The following is a 14,633-nucleotide window of genomic DNA, read 5'->3' on the forward strand; positions in this document are numbered from 1 at the left end:
AAAAGTGGTCAGTGATAATTGGAAACAATGGCTTGATGTTCAATAGTGTGGGGTTATGGTCCATAGTGAGATATCTGACTGTAACCTGTTTTGTTCAGTAATCCACTGCTGATTTACATAAGAAACAAATGGGATTTAGAAATAGGAGCAGGAGTATGACTTTAACTGCAGACTGGATACACAGGATATAGTCATCTTAACTGCTACATTAAACAAAAGAAAGTTAGGGCTGGTTACCCAGACCATAACGTAAATTTGGTTATCTTGTCAGAGATCCTAACACATTACTCCTTTAAATATTTATTTCATGGTCCTGTAAGCATGGGGTGCACTTTTGAAAAACTAGTCTTGTTCCAATACAGGTCAGATTGTTCTGATGACATTCTAATACACATAAGTTAAATACTCTCAATACAATAGCCCATATTGTACCTAGAAATGTCAGTATGTGTCATGTTGCACAATCTCATATAATTTATTTTATATATAATGTCAACAGAACTCAATGAAAGCTCCTTAATTGGAACTAAGCCTTGCCTGGAAGTTATTTTCTGTGATACTTATTAGGCAGTTTAGATTATTGGGTTGAGCGCTTTTTCGCACCTTCATGACATCGCAGAGCACAGCAGTTAATAAATTATTTTAGTTAGAACATTTGGCTGCTGACCTGCACACAACAAAGCCTCCAAAATAACAAAATGAATCAGAAATTTGCTTGCAAGATTGAGGAAGAAAGAATATTGAAAACACCAAAATCCATCAGTGGATTTTCAACATTCTCTCACAGTTGCACTGATGCTTTAGCTGAACCCATAGCTGCCTGATTCAGAGATAAGGGCACTACCATTGAATTCTGACACAAATATTGCACTTACTCATATCACATTCCTATAATCACAAGCAGAGATGTAAACACATTTAAAATAAAGTGCCTATTACTTACAATGAAAGAATGAAAGCAAGGACATCATGTGAAAATGCATGACCAATATAATTTTGGTGTTTTTGTGACCAGTAATGGAAATATATTTAAAAATTGGCAAAGAAGATTAGGGGTATCATATAAAAGGAAATTCAGTTTGCAATGAATTAAAAGCAAAAAAATCTATCCATTTTAAATAATCTTTTACCATGAAATTCTATTTGAACTGTATTTGCATGTCTATTCTAAGAATTCATGCACATCACAGTCAGCTCTGGGGTTAAAGGCCCCATTGAAACAGTAGATCATCTGTGTAAAACAAGCAAGTTCTTTATTTTCTAAATGAAGTTTTTGTGCATGTCTTGTTTCTCAAAGTAAAACAAGTCCAACACAGGCTGCATTGATTCACAATGAAAACCATGTCATTTATTGATGTATTTTCCAAGGAGCATTTCTGACTGGTTTGAGTATTGCCTAATTACTTTTTAAAAATTTTACGCAAAAGTTATGAATTTTCCTGCTTAGCCCCAGAACTATATGAACATATGTCTCATACTATTATTTATTTATTCTCCATAATATGCCAGATGTATTTACATGATATAATTTTTGCCTAGTGCCTAATTTTAAAGATTCAAAGGGTTAATTATAGACTAAAGCTAAAGATGAGAATAGGGCACAGAGGCTGGGCAGCCTTATTGTAAGGACCGATCAGTCTGGTCATGACCGCTGCTTATTCAAAAAGTGTACTTTAATTCCTTAAAAAATAAGGAGCGATTTGGAGCACCGTGGGATGACTTTCTAAAGTTAACACAGAATACAACATAATGACTGGTAAGAAGACAGATTTCCAGAATGATTCTGTATAACACTTTCATTCAGTAAGAATTAACTTAACCTATCAGCTAACATTTGGAGCTTTTACTTGAGTTTTGCGAAGGCATTTAACCTGAATAATAATTGTAAAATTGGTTACATTACTGAGAAGGGTGACATTTTATTAATTTTTGATAGGATGTTCAATACAACATCAGATACTTCATTTTGAAAAGAATAGTCAGACATGTTTTTGGTCGGAGCAAATCAGTATATTACCTAATATATCATGTTAAATGCTTGTAACAACATCACTCACTAATTAGAAAAATGTAGGCTAAGTAGATCTGGCAGTCTGTCCTAACCACTCAGTGCCACTTATCTGTGTTTAAAAAAAAAATTGGATTACCCAATCATTTGAAGCAAACAATGTGGATAATGCACTAAAATGGAGAATTAAAAATGAATCAGTAGATATTTTGTCTGAAGAGGCACAGAGTGTGGTGAAAGTTTATGAATTTATTGGTGAACGGAAACACAAATTTCTTACCAGCAGAATTTTTTACATTGATTAATGGGTTAATCTGCTTAAGGTTGTAAAATCAATGTTGACCACAGCATATCATAGTAAATTTGCAGATATCATCCTCTTTCCTGATTGAGTTTTATCAGAGCCTGCATAGTTAATAGGTGAAGAACAATACCTGTCACATCCACAAGACTTGTACTTAGTTGCTATCACGCAATAAACTTGATCTAGTTTAAGAATATCATTTCATTTGACTCCATATTGTTTTAGTGTGATAAAAGAAAACCATCTGTAATCCAATGGGATGAGGCTCTTAAACAAGATCTGTTTTATTACTTGGCACCAACTAGGTACAAGTCATATTAGTATGGTAGGCTTTATTACTGAAACTGTGAGGGAGATATTAGGTCTTTCTCCTTCGGGATCTAAAGCTATACATCTGCCTGAGTTCTTGTGACATCATCATGTTGGATAGTCCTTAATACACCCCTTATTATTTTAGACCCTAACTCATTTAATTTATAACTTATTTTGTTATATCATAAGCATTATGTTCTGATCTGCAAAGAACCACAAGGATGGTCTAATTAGATTCTACATCCAAAATGGAGACTAATTTCATCATTATTTATTTTGAAGTAATGAATTTCTTTCCACTAAACCAGATGAGAATTAAACTGAAATTGTAAAATTATCTGATACATACAGATGAAGGAATTCATTTGGCCTGTAGTAACTCCTAAATCCAAAAAAAGCCTTAATAATCTCCTGTAACAACAGATTGCTACTTCCAAATGTTTTCCAGGTTTTAATTGCCGTTTTGTAATGCACAAAAGTTCATTCTCTACATTGATCATTCTTTCTGTGACATTGCAGCAACTTGTTAATTTTCCTTCAATAACATCTTATAAATCCTTCATTCTACCATGTGGAAGAATAAATGCAGCAACTGCTTAGGAAGATCACCACCCAAAAATTACCCTCAGTCTCACAACATTCTGAATAGTAACAATGTTGATTTTTCAGTACCACTGGCTTAAAATCCTGAAACTTCCTCTGCTACAGCACTATGGGTATGTCTAATCTACTTGAACTGCAGTGATTTAAGAAAGCAGCCATCACCTTGTCAGGGGCAGTTACGACCAGGCAATAAGATCGTTACCTTGCCAGTAATGGTCACATCCAATAAACAAATAATTAAAAAAAACAAGCTGATCTGATATCAGTGCCCAGCTAACAGAACACATTATAATGATCAAGTTGAGCATCCATTATAACAATGGTAATGTATTAACTGAGTCTGACTATATATGCTAACCATTATAGAATCCCTACAGTGTTGAAGGAGGTAATTTGGCTCATCAAGTCCACACCAACCCTCTGAAGAGGATCCCACTCAGACCCCTATTCTACCCCCACAATTACCATGGCTAATCAACCTTGACTACACATCCCTGAACACGATGTATAATTTCAGCATGACCAATCCGCCTAACCTGCACATCTTTGGATTATGGGAGTAAACCTGAGCTCCCAGTGGAAACCCATGCAGACATGGGGCGAGCAGGTAAAGTCCACATAGACAGTCACCCAGGGTTAGAATTGGCTCTGGGTGCCTAGCGCTGAGGCAGCAGCGCTAACCACTGGGTCACAGTGCTGGCTGTTTTCATGTGGATTTCATGTCATTCATTGGTTTTCATATCATTTTTGATGTCTTTCAACTTATTGGTGTACCACTAATTGTGCATTGACAGTGATCTCAAAAGTTATATGTGCAAGTGTCATTACTCTGTCATTCTTAATCATGAGGTTTGGATACAAGAACAAATGAAAAGCATACTGAATTTAGTGCAAAGAAATCTCTGAAGTCAAAGCCTGTAGAAACATACGTTAGTCTTCGATGCTCATGTCATTATTTTCATCATCATTTATGAATGAAGATAAAGATAGAGATGGTAAATTTTACAAAATTTCATTACAATTTATTTTCCTTCGAACTTCAGGATTTATTAACCGAAGATCAATATGCGGGGATATTTCAGGACAGGAGAGGTAGGTGAGGAACATCAAATATCATCTTAACATCTGTTATTTCCTGCAAGATTTTTAGAGAAAATGTACATTGACGAAAAGCTGCCAAAAATCTGCATAGAACTTTCTACAGGATAATGTTCAAGTAATGTCACTAATGACTGCTACAGATTAAGGTGAAAGCATCACAACACATATGACTGTGACAAGCAGGCCAGTGTATTGTGGGGAGGGTGGTTGGTTGGTTTAGTTGGTTTGATGGCTGGTTTGCAATGTGGAGTGATGCCAACAATGTGGGTTCAATTCCTGTACTGCATAAGGTCAACACTGAGATCTTACCTTGACTGAAGGGTTGAACCACCATCAATCATCTCACTCTGTTGAGAAAGCAGTCCTGTGGTCCTTTGGGACTACAATGACTTTACTTTTATGTAAAAAGACATTTCTCCAAACAATCGATGCCCAGTTTCTGTTTGTAGAAACATAAATAATAGAAGGAACATACTGGAAATCCAAAACAAACAGAAAGAATCTTGGAGAAACACAGCAGGTCTGGTAGTATGTTAAGGAGAGAAACAGAATTAACATTTTGAATCTAGTATAACTCTTCTTCAGAATCAAAGTGTTTAGAATAACACAGAAGGAGGAGGATCAGGGCCTAGTGCAAAAGACAGAGAGCTCGTTCGTGGCAGTGAAAGAAAGTGAAAGAGATGTAATGTGCCTGTAAATTAACATGTGAAAGAGAGAGAAAAGGTCCTCTCTATAAAAGAGCAATATAAGCAAGACAAGTCTAAGTGGGGTGATGGGACGGGTCATTGAAAATGTAATGAAAATGCAGATGATAAATAAAGCAGTCATTTTCTGAAGTTTTGAAACATAGCATTGTCAAAACTGAAATGTTATGACCTCCTGTCTGAAGACTTACAGCAAATTATACCTGGATATCTTCCGCTGGCTTGCTCTTGTCAGCAAAATAAATTGAAATAATTTTTATGGTTCTGTCATATGTTGAATTATAAATAGAAGTAATTTATTTGACCAAATAGTAATAAAGTCAAATCTTGATATTAAGTTAGTTTTGAAAAAATAATGTTGGCGTTTGAGGTGTGTCAAAAATAAACATTATCATTTCTAAAAGTCTTATAAAATTCAATTTCTTTCATTGGTAATTATTTTAAGCTTGGCAAGGGATGAAGTATAACCTCCTGAGAGGCAATAAGACATGCTAGCTTATGATAGTGTCCTTACATATATTTGGATGAGGCTTCAAAGGGCATATATCGCCAATCAAAACACCTTGAAGGTGGAAAGGCAAATTACTTAATTAGTAACGGGATCTTTCTTGCAGGAGAAAGTATTTGACAGTTCGTCCTTACATTCGACTGTTGGAAACAGCATGCCCCGATTGGCTACCTTTCAACTTCGATTCCAAAGACCAAACACGTGAACTCTCTGGGGTTGGACTTTATGCCATTGGATACAACACACGCTGGAACCCCAAGATCCGCTATTATTTGACCAAGTTGAGCAGCAGAGGCTCAAAGCTGGTTGAATCCTTTGTTACTGCAGGTGGTAAGGGCCACAAGGTAATTGAGATGAAAGTCGAGTCTAGAAAATGGAGAAAGGTGTTCTACAAGTATGTGGACATGACAGTAAGTGAGGTGGAAAGCCTCCAGCTCCTCCAGCGAGTGAAATGGATGCCATTGCGCAGATGTACTTCTGAAGATGTCCTTTCTCGCATCACAGAGGAAAGTGGCCTTTTGGCATTAGGCTACAGTGAACTGAACATTGAGGTCAGTATTTGCCATAGTTTAAAGATGAGCTGGCTAGACTGTTAAAATATGTGTCATTTTCTGCAAAATTCAAAGACCTGTGGAGGCTGCAAAACAAAAGCAAACCCAGGCATTGCTGGAAAAAGTCAGTAGTGCCGGTCGCATCTTTGGACAGAAAGCAGAGTCACTGGGCTTTATTTCCACAAATGTCTCTAGACCTTCTACGTTTCCCCAGCAATTTCAGTGTTTGTACCATTTTCTGCTACTGACTTCTTTTTTCTAGCTTTTGTTTCTCCTCCACTTGAAAGTGAAGGACCTGACTTTCCTCCTTGCCTTTGTCCATAAATGACGTGCACATCTGAACCCTGTCTGAATTTGACTAGTTGACTGCATGACTGGCATTAATCCTGTATGTAGAAACAGGGATGAAATTAGAGGTATAAACTGAGGGCTAAGATATTTGCAGTTGTCACAGAATCTCAGAAGTGTTGGGGTGTAGAAGGAGACCATTCAACCCATCGTGCTTGCTCAAAGCATTGCATATTGCCAATTTCCTGTTTTTTCTCCATTCCCATCACATTATTTCGATGCAAATAAACATTTACTACTCTTTTGAATCCTGAGCTGAATGATGGGAGAAAATTAGAGTTTCTCAACCATCAGGATTGGCTAGGAATTGAAGATCAGTGACAAGGGTTCTAAATAACAGTTTTTTTTGGCTAATGCAAGTTTTTTTTGGTTGGAGGGATTCTTACAATTAGACCTAACAAGATTTCTTGCCATATCTTGCCAAATGTGCCTCACTAACTACCCACCCTGTCCCTTCATGCCCATCATTTCAAATGTCTTCATTCTATCCCCATCTTACCATATGCCATTCCCAGGACAACTCGCTACCTCCCAGCTATCTTCTGAAAGAGAAGGATTCCCTGTGCCCATGGCATATTTAGAAAGTTATTCTGCACTAGAACAAACTCTGGCATTCTAAAACTACCCTGTTCAGTCAATCACATTCTTTGAAGATATCTGAAAAGTGAAAGATGGACCACGTTTCCCTAACAAGGAACTGGAGATTCTCCCTGGATGGAGTGGTGCAAAGCAAGGTGCCTTCTCCTCCCAGAGTACCAGGAAAGGAAGTTGTGTTATTGAACACTGGCAACCTGATCTGAAGTAGCCACCGGGGTCATTAGTGTGGAGGAGTGGCTAACAGACAATGGCCTTTGCTCCACCGGAGTAAGAATCACATTTATTTTTTTCTTAACTATTTCATAAACACTCTTTTTTTCTTCTACTGCACCCACCTCCCACCAAGGCTCACATTTAACAATGCTCACTGTTGCCTGCAATTTCATTCTTCATTCACTTTCATCCTTCCTCAATCATCCACACCACTAACTCTGTGTGGCCTCTGATGGGCCTAAACACTCACCTGGGACACCTCATTATCTTTCCCTAACTGCACTAGCACTAAGAGGTGTGTCACCTTGCAAATACCTGGGCTTTGAACCTGAAATGGATCTAAATGCCTCTGGCAGAAGGCCCTCAGCAAGCCTGGGCTGTCTAGAGGCAAATGCTCCCAGAGTTTCCCGAACACATCTCTAGGGCAAACTGTTTCTACCCCAGCTGTGGAGCCAGTAAGTATACAAACATAGAATTCCTACAGTGCAGAAAGAGGCCATTCAGACTATTGACTGTTGCACAAGTCTGAATGACATTCCATCCAAAGCCATGACCCCAACCACACACTACCCCCATAACCTCCCATTTCCCATGGCTAACCTACCTCACCAGCACATCCCTAGATACTACGGGCAATTTAGCATGGCCAATCCACCTAATCTGCATATCTTTCAACTGTGAGCATCTGACAGAAACCCATGCGGACACGGAGAGAATGTGTAAACTGTTGCCCAAGGCTGTAATTGAACCTGAGTCTCTGACCCTGTGAGTTGGCAGTGCTAACATTATATTAAAATGTAGTGGAAGGGAGAAGAGGAAGAAAACTTATTAAGGGCACTTTGGTTGCACAAATTACTGTATATTATTTGTTACGTTTCTATAAGTTGTACTATTCTGATCTTACATCTGTTAGTTTGACTTTCTGTGCAGCCCTGAATGTAAGTGTTTCACAATGCTCAAAACTTAGTGACCGCAGATGGTGTACCATCAATTAATGTCTGTGTTGCAAACCTGCTGCAGGATCTAGGAGCAAAAGGAACAAGGCATTTACAGGGCAATGGGTCTTGCTAACAACATTGCCCTTTGTTTTACAATATCTCCATCAATTCTCTGGCCTGTGCATTTAAAAGTATTGGTATGAATGCATTGGTGCATAAATGTCAACAGCACGCTTGAAGCTGACACAATGGGATCACCATGGATTAAGGACCTGTACAATGCATGGGTCTGTGTGTAATATTGTTTCCCTTTAAAACCCTCACATTGGTGGATCTCACAAACCCCTCCCTCAGGGGAGGAGTCACTTATCTTGTCCATTCTAAGTGTCATCATGGTCATTTTCTCCCTAATTGTGCTCAAAACAATGGAGGGTGATAGTAAACATTCTTCAGCTGGTTTCCTGCCTCTGCCACTACCTGTCAGTGAGGCCCTGAACACAGACCCCTTCCTGGTATCTCTTTTGGTTCACAGCTCCCCAGGTCCACCCGAGCTGTCTACATTATTCTTCACCTGGCCACCTTTTCTCTCCCTAGCCCCTGGCCTATGAGGTGACCATGCTGGTGATGCACAGTTCACCTCGCCTCCCTTGAAGCCAGGGAGCTCCTGATCATATAAGAAACCCCTCCCCCACATGAATGCTTTCCCAACATGTCTGTGCTATCATTATCAGCTTTACCATATAATTTCTTGTGGTTATTGTCGCCCTTTCCTCCCCTTCACATTTATCATTTCTGCTTCCCCCTCAGCCTGAAGGCCCCCAATCTCAAAATGTAAACTGAGTTTTCCTCCCAGAGAAATATCCTTCCCTCTGCCACTTCTCTACCAAACATCTTTCCCCTTAGGTTCTGTGGACATGTCTGACAGATTAGCAGTGATCCACCTCTTTGAATTACCTAACTAAATATACTAGTGAGATCCCAGATCTCTGGCACATCCTAATCATGTTATCCCCTGCCCTCTTGGACTTTCAACTCAGGAGTCATAGGAATTACTGGATCCACTCCTTAGACTGCAGAGGCAAGGATGTCCTGACAAAGAACAGAGTGACTGGACATCTGACTGTGGCCAATCCCCTGGACTAGTACATATTGTGCTGAGACACACCAACTGATGGGCACCAGATAACCTCCCTGACTTTAATGTGGAGATTTGTCCACATCTAACTTGTTTTGCAAATTTGTTAAGGTGGGAAGCTGAATATTAATGATACAAGTCAGGCTGTTAACGGCATGTTTAACAAGAACTAATCCATTTTATTTGACAACTCACCACTGCCTTGTGAGAAACTTACCTTGCGGCTTGGTTAAAGCATGAAAGGTGCAATGAGATGTTCCCAACATCACACTTGACCTTATCAATCTTCCCATCTGACTCTGTCGCAGGTTTTGCCGAAGTCCATCATGCTCAAGCTCCGGATGTACTAATGGTGAAAGTTAGAATATAAAATAGTGCTTTGGCTGTTCATTAAAATCATTGAATTAGATAGTGAGCGTTTTCGATTTCCACTTGGTGTAGGATGGCCATGCTTCAAAAGGGTGCATGAGTTGGATGACTAACAGCTGAAGCTTGTAAGGAAGTCTTGTGATGAAGACTCCAGAATCCAATTAATCACCATCAGTTACCCTACAGGCTCCTGGTCTCAAGGCATTGGCATTTTGTCAGTTTTTAAAAAAGTCCACAAAGAGAAAATGAGGGCCTGCCTTTCCAAATCTCCCTTGCCCCAAACAGATGCTTTGACGTGACATACACAATACACTTTTGCAACTTCTTTATATACCGCACCACCCCCTGCCCCCCGCTCCCGCCACCCGCACCCCAGTTGAGGGAAGCAAAATGGGAGGGTTAGGAATGCTCAGTGAGAGGTAATGCTGTTGTCAAAGGTTAAGGTAATTGGTGATGGGATACCAAGCATTCAGTGTCCCTCCTTCAGGATAGCCTCAGAAATCCCACAGCAATGTAAACAGGTGGAATCCTAGTGTAACATAAGGTGCAGAAACAGAACCATCTTTACTACGTCCAGTCTCTTTTGTGGTCTTTCCACGAAATTGATTAAAATTCTGTCTACGCTTGCACTACTATTTTTAGTCAGATGGGGGACAAGCAGAAAATGGTATGAACTGACTTTACAAAGGCCTTTTTGTGAAGTAAATAAGTGTCTAAAATTTATCAATAAACTAATTTAAACACAAGAACCGAAGTAAGTCTTCAGAGACTGGTATCCCATCACCAATCACTCTTAACCTTTGACAGCAGCACTGCCTCTCTCTGAGTTAGGCATACTGAGTTCGATATCCTTGACATTTATCCTTTTATTTGAGATGAATTACACTTTGACTTATTTCTACATCCTTTAAATTTGGGAATGTAATGTCTGCTTATATCACAACATTGCAGTTGGTGTCTGCTCACCTTTGATGGCAGGTCTGCCTAATTGCTCAGATATCAATTGGTTGGGTGGGCAACAGTAAACATTGGGACTGATAGGGGCAGACATTAATTGTTTTGCACAACCTGATTGCCCCCAGAAGGAAAAAAACACCTCAGTACAAGTGTAAAATATGTGGCACAAAGTTGAAAATGTTGTTTGGAAATTTTAAATGGCCGTGCTAATAAACCCTGCAATGTAAATAGAGTAGATTTCACAGGAACAAGGGAGTCAACAATTTGCTTGGTCACTTCACACAGCACAAATTCTACAATATTAGGAAGACGTTACTGAGTGATTAAGGCTGCCAAAGCACGGTCACAATGTATATGGGTTTATGTAATATGTCCACAATCTGAGGTCGCTCAGTAGAAGGTCAAAGTTCAATAATAAGATAAAGGTCAGGGAGTTAACTAGACTTCAGGCATCATTTTCATGAACATCAGACTATAACAGAAAAATCATTTAACATTAACCAGCCATTAAGAGTATTGAATGCTGTTAACAGCCAGCTGATGGTATGTTTTTGGAAACACAATAAGTAACATTATCAGAGACACAATGATGCATTTGCCAGAATCAAAAGTTGTTTTGTAGAAATCAGGAGATCTTGCACTTCCCTACTGCTTTATTGATCAAGATTTCTTCTCAATTCAGGTAAATATGGATGTGTCAGACTTAGATGGCATTGATGACTGGGCCGATGAATCATCTGAGGACCAGGCTGTCTCCCCAGAGTCAGACACTGAGCGAGACAGTGAGCTCAGTGGAGTAAGTCAAGTCAAATATTGCTACATAGAAGCTGTGGCAACTGGTATTCGGGAGCAGCTCATGAAACTACTCCAACGTCCAGTGAATATAATTGATGATCAACATTCCTGTGCAGATATCCATCATTTCATCTGGCATCCATCTTCAATGGACCAGAGTAAACTTTACTGTAAGTGGTACCCAGTAAAGTCTGATGTCCTCAAACATGGTTGCATTCAGGAATGTGTGGAGTCAGCCCTGGGCTACAAACTCAAGTATAAGAAACCTGGGACTTGCAAGATAAGATAGGCCAACTGAAAAAAAAATGGCCAATTGCCTGACCAACAGTTTAATTCAAAGCCAAGGATTGTGCTATCATTTTCTATGTTGCCCCTTAAGAAATTGAGTTACTTTTAGATTATCCCGTGACTGCAAATGTTTTGAATATAATGAACAGGCACTATCGCAAATACAGGTAGCTATGACTTGATAATTGATGATTTTTACTGTATTATTAATACCCATACCTTTTAAATAACAAAATATCATTTGAACAAGAACAAGTACAAAAGTCAAATGAATTAAAATGAGCAGCAGTTCGTTTTTCATAAAGTGATCTATGATATTTTGAAAAGTTTGTTTGCATTATACCAGTAGCTAAAGTAATATTAATTGTAATGGAAAATATACAGTTTTCAATATGTGCAACCAATAATGGATTTGAAAATTCTACGACTTTTTTTTATATACGTTACTGACTACTGATGTAAGATCTAATGACAATGAATAGAAAGGATGATTTGTCATCTCAGTCCTGATGATTACAACTGATAGATTTGTGGATTTATCTTTTTACTCCAAGCATATCCCAGATTTTCTGTATCATTAACTGGGATCATAATGATAACATTAATGTTATTACTTGGGCAAGTCACATTCCAGAATGAAATCTGGTTTGATAGTTTATGTCTGGTTTTGTTTTTATTTCCCAAGGTCATTTTTCACTGGATTGTAAGCATGCATGCTGCAAATGTGGTTTTAACAATGAAACAGAAACCTATCATGAAAAAAAATTAGAATAAATCAAATTATTTACATTTCACACAATTTGAACAATTATGAAACACACAGTAAAAATACAATCCTACTTAAAGTTTTAGCAAAGATTTGTGGCTCGGGTTGTGGCTAAGATTGTTGACTTGCTCGCCAGCCTGGCTTGTTTTTGTTCAGACGTTACATCACAATGCCGGGTAACATCATCAGCAAGGTGTCCGATGAAGAGATGTTGTACTACGCCGCTTGGAATTTATACTGTCTGGTCTGATACGATGAGCAGTGTCATTTCTGGTTTTGAGCCTGTAATGCAATCAACAAAATATATAGGTTTGGACCCCATATACAAACTCCGGTTTTGATCTGTATGAGTTTGTATATGGGATCCAATCCTGTATGTTTTGTTGAGTGTATTACAGGCTCAAAACTGGAAATGACAATACTCACCATAACAGATCAGACATTATAAATTCCAAGCAGCGCAGAACAGCATCGCTTCATCAGAGGCCTCACTGCTCATGTTAGCTAGCATGGTGACGAAACAGCTGAAAGGAAACAAGCCAGCTCAGCGAGCAAGTCAACAACCTCATACAATCTTACTGCTTGTGATTGGATTGAGGATCTCAAAAAATATGAGTTCCCTAATTGGAGCTGTTAACCTGTACCAATCAGGGAGTCCTGGGTGACAGGAGTCTTGGAGTTCTCCTCACTCTAGGGACTGGCTCTGAGCTGGCTGGCCAGAGGCCATGTATTATGAATGTATAAATAAAGGGTGAGGTGTTGACAGATTACTGGTCTTGGTGGAATTACTTCTGTATCTACCCCTAAGCCATCAGTTTACAGTACTCAAATACCAGAAAGCGTTTCTTTCTCCATCACAGTTATACGTTTGTCTTACCTGTTTCTTTCAACTTTGATTTTGGAAGTTTGATAGTCTCTTCCTTTATTATTCATTCCATTGAACTTAGTTTCTAATAATCCATTGAGGGTTAGAATCAAATACCTCCTGCCTGGAACTTCTAAAGCAAAACCCTTACATGGAGGTAATCCATCTTGGAACTGTTCTGAACTAAATGCTTTCTCCAGGAGAACTGATTCTAATTTCAACAAGGATTTCTGCAAATTGAAACTGAAAGCTTTCTAATATATCATTTCTTTCCCTGTTTCCCTTTCCATCACCTCCACATTGTCACATTTTGGTTTTCATGATCCTCAGTTTTTAATAGTCTCACACACGCACAACAGAGCACCTTTCCTTTGAGTTCTCATGCAGTAAAGTACTTCTACGAAATTGTGAGTTAACCTTCTTTTTGGAACAAAAATAAAGGAAAATCACAAAGGAGTTAACTCTGCCCAGAATTCTTTCCCACAGTCCTGGTATTAATCCAATAATCAGCTTTGGCACATACAGCTGACTTAGGCTCCTTTTTTTTTAGAAGGAAGGATATTCTATAAATACATTATATCAGATGTGGATGCATTACTATTCGAATTTTGTATTTTTTTGTCAATGTACTCCAGTTTTGAACCTCACTGTTGTATGCTTTTTCTAACTGCAAGCCTGATTTTAGCAAGCTGTTCCCTGTAACATCTTTACCCATTTACAACAGCATAAGAATAATCCAGGTCTGTCAACAGCAGAACCATAGCACAACATGTGACATGCAATTCAACACTTATTTAGCAAAGGCTACAAAGACTCTGATCCAGAGTCACAGACGTATTTCTAATCTCAGTAGAAGTAGGTTGCTTATTAATACAATTAGCAATGTCTAAATAGGGCAGTAAGCTAATTGCATAACAGAGTAAGAGATAGTAGGAACTGCTGATGCTGGAGAATCTGCGATAACAAGGTGTAGAGCTGGATGAACACAGCAGGCCAAGAAGCATCAGCGGACCAGGAAAGCTGAAGTTTCAGACCTGGACCCTTCTTCAGAAATGGTGGAGGGGAAGGGGGTTCTGAAATAAATAGGGAGAGAGGGGAGGCAGAAAGAAAATGGATAAAGGAGAAGATAGGTGGAGAGGAGACATACAGGTCAAAGAGCTGGGGGAGGAGCCAGTAAAGGTGAGTGTAGGTGGGGAGTTAGAGAGGGGATAGGTCAGTCCTGGGAGGATGGACAGGTCAAAGGGACAGGATGACTCTGGTAGGTAGGAGAT

General features: G+C 39.0%; 1 protein-coding gene across 1 annotated transcript; it reads left to right on the forward strand.

Annotated features, from left to right (window-relative positions):
- Positions 1-1,617: 1,617 nt before the first annotated feature.
- LOC125467069 (myb/SANT-like DNA-binding domain-containing protein 2) lies at positions 1,618-12,101 on the forward strand. The gene is made up of 4 exons (XM_048562452.1): positions 1,618-1,756; positions 4,271-4,319; positions 5,647-6,091; positions 11,331-12,101. Exons 1-4 carry the CDS (start codon positions 1,750-1,752, stop codon positions 11,730-11,732), a joined length of 903 nt encoding a protein of 300 aa, XP_048418409.1. The 5' UTR covers positions 1,618-1,749; the 3' UTR covers positions 11,733-12,101.
- The last annotated feature ends 2,532 nt before the right edge of the window (positions 12,102-14,633 follow it).

Source organism: Stegostoma tigrinum, chromosome 32 (assembly GCF_030684315.1).
Source record: "Stegostoma tigrinum isolate sSteTig4 chromosome 32, sSteTig4.hap1, whole genome shotgun sequence".
Taxonomy (NCBI): Eukaryota; Metazoa; Chordata; class Chondrichthyes; order Orectolobiformes; family Stegostomatidae; genus Stegostoma; species Stegostoma tigrinum.